This window comes from Trematosphaeria pertusa, assembly GCF_010094035.1.
Source record: "Trematosphaeria pertusa strain CBS 122368 unplaced genomic scaffold BU26scaffold_1, whole genome shotgun sequence".
NCBI classification, from domain to species: domain Eukaryota; kingdom Fungi; phylum Ascomycota; class Dothideomycetes; order Pleosporales; family Trematosphaeriaceae; genus Trematosphaeria; species Trematosphaeria pertusa.
The window spans coordinates 2,724,139-2,738,038 of NW_022987212.1; the positions used below are offsets into that span (position 1 = coordinate 2,724,139).

Here is a 13,900-nt window from a genome sequence, read left to right on the forward strand (position 1 = left end):
GTCCCCGAAGCGCAAAAACTTTTGATGCCCCTGGTCATACCCAGATTCCTCAACACACGGCAGCGAGAACTCGAGTTTATGCAGTACCTGTGAAGTTTACTTTTGAAAAGTGGAAAGTGTAGACAGGCCTCTATAAGAGACCGGCATGCAGTGCTGATACCGTTTGCGAAGGGTATCCCAAGATTTTAGAGTAAGTAGTTCAGCCCGACCAGTCGCGAGGCGTCAAGATTGAAGCTTCGTCGTGGAGTGTGATCAAGACTTGTATGGGTGGGCGATATGCGGACTTTGGGAGGCACGAGGGCATCCAAATCGGTGGTCACATACAGATCTCGCCGCAGTCGCGATTGTCTCGAGTCGTCCGGAACACGGAGTGAATTGTGGATGAGGGGCAAACTCGAGGCCGGGTCATAGTTGCGACGCCGAGCGCGACTTTTCCTTAAAGATTCTAGCTCGAATGCCCTCCCTAAGCTTCATGTGGGTATTCTTGCGCGCGATCCTGGGACGCCGAGCGAACTTTTTCCTAACCTCTTAATTGGTAAGACTAATGCGTTCACCACGTCTAAGGAGACGTATGTGCTAGTGGAAGCGCAATGTCTATCATTTTGTAGGCATTATTATCTTCTACTGATCGCTCACGAAGTGCGGAGTGCGAGATAATGTATCGCGATCGCGAGGTAAAGTGAAGTCTTCCGCGGCGCGCTCTTCGAAAGCTATTTGCCCTACTTCTAGCAGAAATCTGACCATATCCTCCGGAAGGACGCTGCTCCAAACCTCCAAACCCTTCCAGGGTCCCGTGGTCTATACGAGTGTGAACGAGGTGAAACACGAGGTCACGTGACTGCTACTCCCAATCCCTTCGATACCTTTGTATCGAGACCGGAGTTCTCATCGCACGATCTTATCAACCTATAGCCCTCGCAGGAGTATGCGGGTATGCTCATCTTTTCTGGTTTTGCAGAACCCAGGCCCATTTGCCCCATTTGCCGTCGCGCTTACGATACACCTGGGCTGGCGCCATTGATCTCGACTGAATGCAAGTCTTTATATCTGCAAGGAGATAATCTTTACGAGCCGTTCCCGTGAGGATTTGCTGCGCCTTTCCGGCGGGGCTAATCAGCGATCCTCCGGACCCCAATCGAGCATGAAACCCATGCATAGCCTCACACCACCTTCCCCGTGGCCAATCGCATCGGAGTCCATTTATTGCTCAGGCGCCAATATTGCACCGTTAGCGGAAATTCGCCCCAATCGTAGCGTTCCAGCACGCTACGCCCCGCATCGGGCATCGCAGAGTGAACACACGCGCAGAGTGTCGCCTTAAGACCGGAGTATACGAAGCGCGACTCGACCTTTCAGGTCTCCTTTTTCTTCGCTCTTCCGCCTTCTTTCTTTTACACCTCTCGTTGAAAACTGTTTGATCGTACGTATTCCGCAGCGCACGCCGCGAAAATGGGGTATGAAAGGGTCCTCAATCTTTCGCTCATACCGACGACTCTTTTTTTCCTCCTGTCTCTCGTTTCTATCGTAATAACAGCCCACTACTGGATCATCGGCGATTGGCTAATGCCGCGATGGATCGCGGTGCCGACGACTTTCAACCAGCGGACGAACTCGTGGAACCACGATGACATGATCGTCGACTACACTGAGCCGTCCACCAACGCGACTATTATCTCTGGATGCCTCTGCTTAACGGCCGCCGTGATGGCAGGTATTGCGTGGCACAAGCTGCGGAAGCGGGATATGGACTCGGACTTCCAGTTGGTATGCGCTGCAGAGTTACGCTTGAGTTTAACAGAGTAGGACTGACGTCGTTGAACAGCCAGTGCGCCGCTTCTATACCGGCACCGTCTTCATCACCGGAGCAGCAGCCGTGGGCGCCGCGCTCGCCGCGCTCGTTACTTCCTTCACAGACAAGGGGCCCGATCAGTACGGCTGCACGGTCTCGACAGCGTCGACGAAGTCTGCGGGAACGTTTACGAATCTCCTCTGCTCGCGGGAGATGGGGGCGTGCAACTTTTTGAAGAAGTGGGTGCCTCTGGGTACGGACAGAAGCAAAGATTGGACGGCTCCGCTAGCCTGTAATGAGATTGTGAGTGTCTACGTGCTCCTGCAGTAGCTTTGAGGGTAGATTTGCGGACTAATGCAAGTACAGATCGCCGTTAAGTGGCTGCAGATCGTGCTTATTGTGAATGCAGTGGTGGTTATGGCGATGTTTGGTCTTCAGGCGAGGTTGCGGAAGAAGACGAGATGGACGAGGGCTGGGAAGCAGCCGCTTGTCAACCCCATGTGAACAGCAATTACCGGACAGGGACCAAGCCGTTAGTACACATCACTGAGCCAGTCTCCCGAGCACTGGCGTAAACCCTGGGCGGAGCGCGGGGCGAGGCCAAAGATTGAAGAAGGGAAGAGCATCGAAGGCGAGTGAAGAATCGACGAGTTAGGGCATGGCCGCCTAAATGCAGCCAAACCAGAGTGGAGGATAGCGCCAAAAATTGGTGGTGACTTAGCAGTTCCGGGAAGTTGAAATGCAGTTGGCCTGCTTAAGCGCTGAGGTGAAATGCACGTGTTCAGTTTCATGTTTGTTCGAGCGATGCTGTGCCGCATCCTACTCCGGAAAATACGCGCCGTTCGAATCCTTATCTCGAAGCGCTCGCAGCTCAGCCAGGAAATAAAGTAACTTTCGTTCAGTCTCGTTCAGTATCACATTCAATTCTATCGAATCTCTCGTCATCATGGACAATAAAGCGGAATCTCGCAACACCACGCTTTCCGGTAGCAAACACTACTTGCTCGTCACTGCTATTCTCGGGGCGTTCTTGATGAAGGAATTGGTGGCAGAAGGTGCAGCACAGCATCCCGTCCGCTATGAGGTCGTCGGCAGCATGCGAAATATTACGGCCCAAGCTGTAAGTCTCTGTCGTAGTTGAATATGTATGTACTAATGTGTATAGATCGAGCCATTATCGCCAACCATCAACGTATTAGTCGCGATCCCAGTGCGGTCTACCTATTCGTGGAAGGTAGCAATGATCAATGCGGTGATGGGAGCCCTCGCGATGTATTACGTACTGGCTAATGGCAGGCTGGACTATATCAAGTCGGCTTGTATCGAGGCGCAGGAGCTCGATATTCCCAGCGAGCGATTGGAAGACGAATCCACCGTGTCGCGTCCAAGCGATAACACGTTGGAGGACGAGGAAGTAGCCCGTGAAAGTGCCCGTGAATCAGCGATCGCGGCTGTGACACAATCAGAAAGCGATGATTCGAAAATCGTGATCGCAGAAGCTACGCCGGAAACTGAGATCGAAGAGCAGTTGGAAGAAGAGGCGGCATCGTCTCTAGAGGGTGCGGGCGAGGAAATACTAGAGCTGGAGGACCTTGATCAGCTTGGGGAGTACCTATACAGTCAGAGCGCCGACCCGACCCCATCAGTGCGACCGGGCCTTTCCTTGCTGTACACATCTGAGAAGCGACGGCGTTCTTCGGGTGGCAGCTGTGCCAGGCCCGTTTCTGCATGTGCCCCGCACCCAGCCGTTACCTACGTATATAGTCGGCTACGCCCCTTGCGCTCCCGTCCCCGACATTTCACTTCTGATCTCTGGCCACCACACGGCACACCTTTCTCGCAGGCTTGCAGCTACGTCGGGGCTCATATTCAAAAGCTCAATGGCGTCAGACCTGCGTCATATCCACAACAGTATCCATAGAGCTCGGAGTGTTATTGATGGGATTCGGAAAATAAGTGGCGCCCCAGGGCTCACTGTCGCCGTGATTCATCATGGCATTACCATCCACGAAGACTACTTCGGTTATCGAGATGTTCACTCACAGCTACCCGTCAATGGAAATACAATATTCCATGTTGCATCGCTGACAAAGGCGATCACGGCTGCTGCAGTGGGCATATTGGTTGATCGCGGAGACCTGCGATGGGAAACGCCAGTGGACGAGATTCTGCCCTTCAACAAGACCACATGTCCAGAGAAATCCAAATTGAGCGTTATAGACTTTCTGAGCCACAGGACCGGCACCACTTGGGCAGACGCGCTTTATCTACAATCGAACAATGCCATCCTCCTACCGAAGGAGGAAAGTCTGCGAACATTTGAGTACTTGCCTGTGGTCGCTTCGCCGAGAACGCGCTTCCTCTACAACAACCACGCATACAACATTCCGGGCCTTCTCATCGAAGCAGTATCCAAGCAATCCTACGGAGATTTCGTCAAACAAAGCATATTTCGTCCTTTAGGCATGTCCAGGACCTACACACGCCAACCAGACGACACGAATGTGGCGATACCGTACAACATATTGAGAGATGGAACACCATTCAGAATTCCATTCTCAGAGGCATCAGATAGCACGATGATGTTCTCAGGGATATCCGTCCGAACAACGGTTTCCGATCTCTTGCGACTGTATCATGCTTTTCTGGTTGCCCTTAGACCTCTAGTTCCTGGTGGGCTCTCTCTGAGCACCTCCAAATCAAGGGGACTCGCGACGCTCAGTCAAAAGTTGAGCGATGTTTTGTTTGGTCACGGATGCTCATCGTCGCTGAGGGACATCACATGCACCATGAACGAGCCAACTGCATGTCCTTCGGTGATCAAGCAGACCGCTCAACTCTGCTGTCCCCGCATTGCTCGAAACACCGAGAGCTTGTTTGAGCAGACACACTCGCTCGGTTGGAACCGGACTCAGCTCCCGGGAAAGCTCGACTTTGGCTGGAACTCTAGCATGGTGAAATCTATGCCCCTGTTTGGTGGTAAATTCCCGGGGAAACTCGCAATCTGGCATGGAGGAAATATGCCAGGCACTACAGCGGCTGTCATACTGCTTCCAGAGACACAAACAGCTGTAATCGTCTTGCAGAACTCTCTTGGCCTCTGCGATGCAGCAGACCTCACCGCACAATTGCTTGTTGACTGCATATTCGCTGGCAAGCCACAGAACGACTACGCTGCACTAGCCTCGGAGGCTGCAATGAACGGGGCTGAGAGGATGGAGAAAGTCGCGGCTCGACTTGAAGAGGAACGAGAGAGAGGCACAACACATAGGCCGTTACACGATTACGTTGGTATGTATGAGAACTCAATCCAGAACTGGACGATTGAGATCGGAATCGATGTCGACTGTCAACTTTTTCTAAGATTTCAGAAACGGACCGATGAGCAGTACGTCTTGCGCCACTACCATCACGACGTCTTCGTTTGGAACCTGACATACGATGAGATGGTGAAACGAGCACAATACTGTCGGCCTCATGCATTTTATAGGATACACTTCGAGGCGGCCGATTGTGGAAGTGTCACTAGGCTGCGATGGCATCATGATCCGAACGTAGCAGAAGGGGAGGTTTTCACGAAGAGGAATGCTTAAACGATCGTGTCCTGAACTACCTCCATGGTACTCCGAGCTGCTTTTTCCCGGCCTCAATTATGGATATATATAACCAATTTGGAGAACTTGTCGTTGAGATCCCCGTCCTCAGCTTTGCTTCCCGTGATTTGACACATAAGCATCTGCGCTTCTGCTAGGAGCTTATCGGCTTCTGCGAGATGGCCAAGCTCACGGTTGACAACGGACAGAAAATACGTGGAACGCGCAAGCTCACGCTGAGCATCGAGTGAGTTGCTGAAGATGTCTCGAGCCTGTTCGAAGGCATCGCCAGCTTCAGCGAAGTTCCCCCCTTCGTACAAGATGCATCCCATCTTGTGCAAAGAAACTCCGTAATAGAAACCTCGTTCGCCAACCAACTGCTTTCTTATCTTGAGTGCCCTGGTGTGATATTCTATGCCAATGGGGTTATTCTGAGCGAGGTAGCAGTTACCGATGGCGTAGAGGTTCACTGCACCAGATTCGCTCATCTCGGTCCGAAGTCCGTCGCCAAACTCGTCGCCTTGATTGAAGTGCAATGTCAACCCCATTTCCGGCTGACCGGCTGCCTCGTACGTACGTGCCATGTTGTGGTGGATATGGAATGTCATGTCTCTCCGCGTGAAGTCGTCACCGTTCAGTTCAACTACGGCCAAAGCTCTTTTCTGAAGTTCGATGGCCTCATCATAGCGACCCTGGGCCGTGACTGGCAGTGCGACATCTTGGTAGCCGTGTGCTAACAGGATATCACTGTCTTCCACATTTTTGAGACGTATTTCTAGGGCTTTCCGGAAAAACTTTTCGGAGTCCTGGTACTTCGAGCATTCAAACAGCACACACCCAAAGCAGCTCAGGGTCCTTGCCTTCAGAAACCAGTCGATACCGGTTGAAGAGTTCTCGCAGATCTTCTTGGCCGTCTCGAGAAGAGGAAGAGAGAGCTCAGGGAGACGTCTTTCGTACAGATACCAACTACCATACAGAAATAGTTCTGCAAGGCGAGCGTCGAGCTCGAGGTCCGTAGAGTCCAGAGATCGGGAGTTCAGGGCAAGGAGGTGTGGGAGGAGTTTCTCACATTCGGGCCATCTGTGCATCAAGCGAAAGTTCGACCTGGTCGGATGCGGATAGACAGTCAGACACAGTTTGACCGCACTCGAAAATGTTGAGTTCTGCGCTGCTTTGTCTTGTTGGTGAAAGACAGTCTCTTGGACAAGCCTGTGCACTGCTAAGCTGCGAGTGCCTCGCCTATTCAAGGAGGCCCCTCCAGTCTGGACCTGCGTGATGTTCTTTGATATCAGACCATTACGCATAAGCTCACTGACAACATCAATGAATGACACCGTACGGCTGAGGTATAGAAGATCCGGATGTCCTTTCGAGCCCTCTCTTAGCAGGGACTCTGGAATTCCGTCAGGGTCCAGGCACGATAGAATTGCCAACAGAGAAGCAGCATTATCAGAAAGCTTCTTGAGTGAGATCTTCCACACAGTGGCCAGGGAGTGCTCGTAGAACATGTCGCCCACAGTGGCTTTTAGTGGGCCGAACGTCTCCTGGGACTTTAGAGATTCGTTATAAATGTCGTAGAAGTCATCCACACTACACTCGCTTTCCAGCATGTAGTGAGCGACCTGGTTAATGGCGAGTGGCAAATATCCTTGAAGCTTATCAGCGCCCTGCTTCGCCCATAGACTAACTGCTGATCAGGCTTACCAAGCTTTTCTATGACTTTGCGGACCCATATGTCAGCGTCACCGTCCGGCTCTTCGCTTCCTGAGCGAGTGATAATCGACATGAACAGACTTTCACCGTCGTCTGCCGGAAGAGGTTTGACTAAGGCACCCTTCTTTGTGAGTGCTGCAGCGGCGTGATTCCGGCTGGTGATGATAATGGTTCCACGGTTTCCAGACGGCCAGAAGGGTCTCAGAATTTCCAGATCATCTGCGTTGTCGAACACAACTAGCCACTCGTCCCTAGCTTCTTCCATCCAGTCTTTAAGCACCTTTGAAACACTCTCGGCGTCATGTTGCGAGTCACTTTCCTTCAGTTGTAATTTCCTGGCGGCATCGACGAACGATGACTGGAGTTTTGCACGAGAGTCTGCATTCATCCAAAAGACCGCAGGATAGTCCTCCAGGTGGTCGTAGATGTACTTGAGAGCAATCTGAGTTTTGCCCACGCCACCCATGCCATGAATTGCAATGGACTTCTGCTCTGGCTTGGATATGGCGAGATCAATACTCATCTGATTGAGTATATCTTGACGTCCAACGAAGCGTGGGTTGACCGGATATGGCACAATTCGGCAAGGGAGCGAGCCCTTGGGTTTTACAGATACCCGACTGAATATATCTTTTATCTCCTCGTGCCATTTGTAGTGCAAATCTACATTTGCAGCCCATGCTTCCCTCTCCACATTGGTCTTCAGGTCTTCGATTTCCTTCAGTTTTGCTCGAACGCGGATGGGCTCAGGGAGCGGCGCGATTTTGGGTCGGGAGGCGCATCGTTTGAGGAAGACATTGACTTCGTAGAAGAAGCTCAGAACTCCGTGATAGAGCTGTGCGAGGGCTGTATCGACCTCTGTCATATCGCGAAAGATCTTTTCGTATGTGCGTAGACGCGGCGCGGAGCTGCAGAGGTCTTCGATCAGGTTCGCGACGAGTTCTTTCAGCTGCCTAGGCACCTGCGATCCAGAGGACATCTAAATCTGTCAGTATCTAGACTCACCACAATTAGTGTGCAATATACTTGATGTAAAAAGTCCAGACTGCCCCAGAACAAGGCAGAGGTCTCAGGCAGTGCAGAGCCGAATACCGAAAGAAAGACACTGTACTTCTCGAGGCCGTTCCGTATCTTTTCCATTCTGGTGCCGTGGTTGGAGATCTGGATCTCAGAAGATTCAAGGCGCCGCAGCAGTTCTTGCGAGTTGCTCACACTTAGAACTGCGTGTAGGTCGTCCTGCGAAAGCTTTTCCTTATATTCTGAAACGGCACGGGCCCACAACGCCGAAGTCCCATATTCATCCACCACCGCCATTATCCGTGTGATGGATCGGGCGAGTCCTCGATTGTAGAAATATTAGACAGAGAAAGAAAGGGGGCTGGCGAAAAGCTATATTCAGCTTTGGTTAGACAGTCACACGATCCTAAGAGGAGAGGGGGGCCAGCCTGCCCATAGGTATATCCGAGAGGGGCTGTCCCACCTTACACCTATGCACACAAACCGCCCAGGGTAACGTGTGGCTCCAGCTGCGTCACAGCTTGAGCCAACGAAAACTACCTTAGTAATTAGAGATTCGAAATGATCGTTTCTCGACCCAGAATACATCAAACTCCTTCACACATGCTTCTAACCTCTCATTCAACCTCTTCCTTGCTTCCTTTGGAGTCTACTGCCGAGTGTTATTGCCTTCGTTAGAGCTGCTACTTTCTCAGTAATCGATCAACAATGGGTACTAGAGAAGGACTTCCGGGAGACGAGAACTTATATGGGCTTGGTGTTCGACTTGGGTTCTACTTGCAATGGGCTACGCTACTACTAGCATATCATCGCACACCTTCACGATTCGTACGACCCCGTGCCCGATTCGACTGGCCATGGTCCTGCCACTGAACCTTTTAGGTCAACATGCTCTCTACAATCACCATATTCCAACTTGCTCTCCTTATCGCACTTATCTGGAAGACGGTTTACCCGGCAAACCATCAAGCCCTCTTCGACATTGACGCCTTTCTTACAACAGTGTATGGCGTGGGTGGTGGGCTAGGCGTCATGAGCTACACGTTGGCGCAGAATTCCGAGCGTCTGCTCAATCGCGCCCAGGATATGTGCGGAAACACCATCATGGTTGCATTCGCGATGTACGCCTGTTGGTTCTGGTTCCGAGGTATAAACGAACTGGTGAGTCAATCGATGCTGATTCTTCCTCCATTCCAAAGTTTGCTTGTACTGATGCGATGGTCAAGGAACACCTGCCCTACCCGGCGTACGTTTTCTTCTTTACTAGAGTCCGCTTGCATGGATGGTTCGCCACGTTTAGCCGGAAATGGACCACGTGAGAAGGAAGGTGCGTCCTCCTCCGTCTCATACGCTTACACGGTACCACACCATTATGCAGCCCGCTTGGTGTGTTCCCGTCCGCATTCAGATCTCGAAATTTAGTTGTCATGGGAATTGGTCAGTTGATACTGTTCTGCCATGTTGTTGCCGCCCAACAGACAGTAGTGATTACGGGTAACTCCTATAGGCTAACCTACCGGGTCGTGGAAGCAGCGCTCTATCAGCCCGCCTTCGTGCCCTACTTAGTTGGTCGCTTGCCCACCGATTGGGGTCAAACAATCCGTCATCACATACAATCCACATTCTTGCAGTTGAAACTCTTTTCCCAAGACAGAGTTGCCGCCTGCGACCAAAGAACTCAGTTCCAGTGAACATGTCTGAAGGCCAGGTAAGCTGCTTTTCCTCTGCAATAGCCGCAGATATGCCAACTCTGAGCCATAGGCTAATTACGATCGCAGAAATCACCCGTGGAAATCGCAATAGTCGGAGAAGAAAACGATACCCGCGAACGACCGTGGAAGAAGTGGATTGAAGCTGAAATGAAGGAAGGTGGTGAGCGAGGACGTCCTTGGGTAAACTGGAAGCCTCAGGATGACTCTCCTTGGGCCAAGCCTTGGGTTGAATGGCACCACGATCTTCAACGTGATCTTTCACCCACCCAAGGATCTTGAACGATGGAACATCCCGACAGCGTCTAGTACGAAGGTTCAAATTGGAATTCAATGGCATGTGAGATACTGTCGCTACTAGAATTGACTTTACTGTTGCTATATCTCTTGCCATCCTCGAACTATCTTTCTCTCTCATGAACGATATTAGAATCAGTACATTACGAATGTCCGTACATCTATGCTCTCTCTCGGCATTCGAGCGTCAAATGTCGGCGCTCGAAAAGAAGCGTGAGCACAAACTGGGAATTTTAGTATTTGCTGCGAGACATATCGTGACAAGATAGACCTACAACGTGAATCGGTGTCCTTTGAATCGTGAATCTTCATTATCAGTGCCTCGCTGGGTTTCTGGTCACTTAGATAGTACCAGCGATGAGCTTTGTTGTGGCGCAGGTGATATATCTCATTGACTCTGTGGGGCAACACAGTATCGACCATTTCGAGATCTTCCTCAGCGTCAACCGATCGAAAATCGCAGACAGCCAAAGGCCAGTCCATGACAGGGTGACTCAAAGGGCACCAGACACTTGTATCATGTTAGCAAACACACAGAGTGAAATACGGCTTTGCGTCTGTGAGCGCTCGGCAGTCCTACGTATATGCTTGCCATCGATCAAATTCTACCTCCCCGTACAGTTTCATCGCTTCCTGGAATCGGAAGAGGGCGTTACGCGGAGTGTGATCTATATAAATTAGTCTGGGTCGCTCAATCTATGAGATCGTTGTACCTATGTGGGCAGAGGTTGCTGGCTGGAAGAAGTCCAAATCTCCAATGCGACGGACCTACCAATGTTATATCAAACATGATGCGCAAATCAGTAATGTCTACTTACGTTACAGTCATACACCACCACAGCTTTCGGATGGAGTATGTTCTTTAGGAGATTCGTTACTTCGTTGATGTACGGATGGCCGGGGCCATCAATTTTGCGTTCGGGTTTCGCAACGAACTCGTGCGTAACGTATTGGAAGCCATGGGTCCCGAGTCTGAAACTGTCTTCGTGCCCACGAACGTCGAAGATCTTGACATTGTGTTTACTTTCGTCGATGTTCGAATTCTTTCCCTCGCTGACCAGGAACGGAACGGAGGAGATGAACGGCTTCTCGGTCTTATAAAGCTCGACCGAATTCAGATATGATATCTGCCCTTCAATGAATGGCAGTGCTTCTTGCGCCATATCAACAGCGGTTGCCAACAAATGAAGATGTTTCGAGACTTCGCGACGATTTCACTTCTCCGTAGGCAAATAAACCTAACGAGGGAAGGCGGAACGATGGATCCCCATGTCCAGGAGTCGTAACACCCCGCCTGATCAAGTTCACCTGTGCACTCGATTGGGGCGGTCGTGCCGAAGGCGGTCAGCCGTGTGTCCTCCATATGATGCGCCTCCTGCAGGGTGCACAGACCGCCATGCACCCCTCCCAGCTCGCTTACGCAAGGTTTCCGGAGATCCCCACGCTAGTGCTCACCCTGCGCACACGAGCACTCGCCCCCTTCGTACAATTTTGATCCCCACCATCTCGTGAAGCATTTGTCGATCTTAGAGCCGTGATGGAAGGCCGAGCAGCGCGTGAAAGGTATTACGGGCCATAGCTATAATGTTCATGATGTACTCACTGCATCGCAGGCTCCAAGGCCAGATCGACACCATTGGGCATATAATGGAATTGACCGGCTGCCCGTCAGTCGGAATAGGTGTCCTGCATCAGGGACAAACAATCTTCGAGCACTTCCAGGGCCTTTCAGATGTCACAAGAAAAGTGCAAGTCGACAAGGACACATGCTACATGATTGGATCTCTAACAAAAGCCTTTGTATCTGCATCATGCGGTATACTGGTGGAGGAGGGAAAACTGGACTGGGCAGAGCCGATGGCTACTTACATACCCTTTCATCAAAAGAACGATCCGGTCATCGCGCAGCGTGCATGCCTCGCAGATGCACTGTCTCATTCGAGCGGGTTTCCTCAGATCGACATATCATGGTATGGCGCAGACGGAGAAAGCATTCTAGATCCGGGGGATCTACTACACGTTACATCGCACATGCCTGTCTTCCCGGATTTCAGAGCGAAACTCCACTATTCAAACTGGCCATATGCCCTTGCAGGACGCATCATAGAGGCTGTAGGTGGAAACGATGCGTCAGACGGCTGGGGTGGATTTGTTCAGAAACGAATTTTCGACCAGTTGAGCATGTCGCGTTCCACGACCAGCCGCGCGGACCTCGTCGACCGAAACTTTGCGGAACCACACACCGTGCTCAGCTCTCGACAGCCTGCCCGCCTACCAGTGCCAGATATCTCTAGTAAGACTATCACGGGAGCAGCAATGGCAATATGGTCAACCGTGCCAGACATGCTCACGTGGTCGAAAGCAATACTTGAGCGGCTGAAAGCAGAGAATCAACACGACGAATCGAAGACCACAACCAGTCGTGTGGCCGGGCGGTCTGCTTTGGGAAATGACGGCAAGGATGGTGACCACGGAGATCTCCGTGGCGTAAACAACGGATATACCGATTCGAAACGAACACAGGACGGCTGGCCAGCTCGGACGACCGACCTTACTTCAAGCGAGCCACAGATGGATCTTAAAATGTCAACTCCTGGAGAGGCTGTCAGGAAGCAAGAGAACCCCCTCCGTCAGGTCCTGCACATCACAAGCCATAGATTCCCAATCACCGATGACACTGTGCATGAGAATACGTATGGCTTTGGATGGGCGCGACATCAGATTCCGTCTTGCCACCTAGGTTGGCTTTCTATCAACGGTCCACAAAAATGTCACATCATTGGAGCACAGTCCCAACCGCGATTGTTGTTATATCATGGTGGTCAAGTTACAGGATACCTGAACTCGATATATGTGTTCCCGGAAACGGACTCGGCTATCGTAGTCCTAACTAACGCCCAAAGCCTGGGTGACTGTTCAGACCTAGTAGGTCAAGCTCTCGTACAGGCTCTCTTCAAAATGGAACCGGAGCTGGACTTTCGCAGCATAGCAGCGAGTATTTCAGGCGAGCATTTGCTCAGGTTCGACGAGATGAAGACAGAGTACGAGAGCAACCGCGTCCCAAATACGAAGTCTCCCGACCTGCGCGAGGTGGAAGGTGTTTTCATGAACAGCGACATCCGAGTTAAGATCAACGTTTCCAGAGTAGGAAATGAGAATGGGCGACTGGAAATGCGCCTGAACGACCGAGAGAGCCAGCGTCATAGGCTGCAACACTACCATTATGACACCTTCGGCTTTTTGCCGGAATCAAGAGACGAAAAAGAGCTCCGGTGCCTCGTTGACTATGGCTCATATCAGCAATTCCTTTTGTCCTTCGTTAGGGGAGAACAGTGTGAGATAACGGGCTTAGAATGGGTGATGGAAAACGGTTTCCCGCCTCTAAGGTTCGAAAGACTATCTTCAGATTGAGCAGGCTGAGGGTTTGAAATCCCTAGGAGGCACAGGCAGGTATGTCAAGCTCACCGAGCACGACTTAACTCCCAAACATAGCCTAGTTACCTCTATTTCTAACGGCCTTCAGATCGATTACCATGCCTTATGAGTAAGACATACATATATGTGTGCCGCAATCTACGTTGTTCGATAGAGTGCGCTGCACATTGCATAATGGAGCAGAGAGGATGGTCTCGCGCGAGTAAGAAATGTTACTTGCTTACCCCCGTTCAACAATCCTTTTCCTCCGTAAACCGTCCGTGATCTCCTAGTTTAGCTAGAGTTGGGAATGAATACGAGTTGAGAACAAAAATACTCAATTCATAACACCGTGCTATGCAATGCAA

General features: G+C 51.2%; 6 protein-coding genes across 6 annotated transcripts; 4 read left to right on the forward strand and 2 right to left on the reverse strand.

Moving 5' to 3' along the window:
• Positions 1-1,449: 1,449 nt before the first annotated feature.
• Positions 1,450-2,293, forward strand: BU26DRAFT_557982 (uncharacterized protein; the record flags this gene model as incomplete). Its single annotated transcript, XM_033832516.1, has 3 exons — positions 1,450-1,764; positions 1,823-2,092; positions 2,156-2,293. The coding sequence occupies 3 exons, from the start codon at positions 1,450-1,452 to the stop codon at positions 2,291-2,293; spliced, it is 723 nt and encodes a 240-aa protein (XP_033691539.1).
• A 442-nt stretch (positions 2,294-2,735) lies between these two features.
• On the forward strand, positions 2,736-5,382 carry BU26DRAFT_557983 (beta-lactamase/transpeptidase-like protein; the record flags this gene model as incomplete). Its single annotated transcript, XM_033832517.1, has 3 exons — positions 2,736-2,909; positions 2,955-3,498; positions 3,554-5,382. 3 exons carry the CDS (start codon positions 2,736-2,738, stop codon positions 5,380-5,382), a joined length of 2,547 nt encoding a protein of 848 aa, XP_033691540.1.
• A 53-nt stretch (positions 5,383-5,435) lies between these two features.
• BU26DRAFT_557984 (uncharacterized protein) lies at positions 5,436-8,409 on the reverse strand (the record flags this gene model as incomplete). The annotated part of the gene is made up of 3 exons (XM_033832518.1): positions 5,436-7,030; positions 7,087-8,074; positions 8,122-8,409. 3 exons carry the CDS (start codon positions 8,407-8,409, stop codon positions 5,436-5,438), a joined length of 2,871 nt encoding a protein of 956 aa, XP_033691541.1.
• Positions 8,410-8,888: 479 nt separating this feature from the next.
• On the forward strand, positions 8,889-10,103 carry BU26DRAFT_574796 (uncharacterized protein; the record flags this gene model as incomplete). Its single annotated transcript, XM_033834338.1, has 3 exons — positions 8,889-9,498; positions 9,767-9,820; positions 9,891-10,103. Exons 1-3 carry the CDS (start codon positions 9,001-9,003, stop codon positions 10,101-10,103), a joined length of 765 nt encoding a protein of 254 aa, XP_033691542.1. The 5' UTR covers positions 8,889-9,000.
• Positions 10,104-10,163: 60 nt separating this feature from the next.
• Positions 10,164-11,441, reverse strand: BU26DRAFT_599211 (uncharacterized protein). The gene is made up of 5 exons (XM_033835081.1): positions 10,937-11,441; positions 10,832-10,886; positions 10,699-10,786; positions 10,394-10,629; positions 10,164-10,342 (listed from the first exon to the last, which is right to left on the reverse strand). Exons 1-5 carry the CDS (start codon positions 11,279-11,281, stop codon positions 10,254-10,256), a joined length of 813 nt encoding a protein of 270 aa, XP_033691543.1. The 5' UTR covers positions 11,282-11,441; the 3' UTR covers positions 10,164-10,253.
• A 165-nt stretch (positions 11,442-11,606) lies between these two features.
• Positions 11,607-13,869, forward strand: BU26DRAFT_536651 (beta-lactamase/transpeptidase-like protein). Its single transcript, XM_033831362.1, has 3 exons — positions 11,607-11,681; positions 11,732-13,568; positions 13,642-13,869. The coding sequence occupies exons 1-2, from the start codon at positions 11,656-11,658 to the stop codon at positions 13,527-13,529; spliced, it is 1,824 nt and encodes a 607-aa protein (XP_033691544.1). The 5' UTR covers positions 11,607-11,655; the 3' UTR covers positions 13,530-13,568; positions 13,642-13,869.
• Positions 13,870-13,900: the final 31 nt, after the last annotated feature.

Coding starts and splice junctions, on each gene's coding strand:
- BU26DRAFT_599211 (XM_033835081.1), bottom strand. CDS start 11,281: ATGGCGCAAGAAGCACTGCCATTCATTGAAGGGCAGATATCATATCTG. Junction 10,787..10,831: donor AGCAACCTCTGCCCACATAG/GTACAACGATCT, acceptor TAATTTATATAG/ATCACACTCCGCGTAACGCC. Junction 10,343..10,393: donor AAAGGACACCGATTCACGTT/GTAGGTCTATCT, acceptor TAAAATTCCCAG/TTTGTGCTCACGCTTCTTTT.
- BU26DRAFT_536651 (XM_033831362.1), top strand. CDS start 11,656: ATGGAAGGCCGAGCAGCGCGTGAAAG. Junction 11,682..11,731: donor GGCCGAGCAGCGCGTGAAAG/GTATTACGGGCC, acceptor ACTGCATCGCAG/GCTCCAAGGCCAGATCGACA.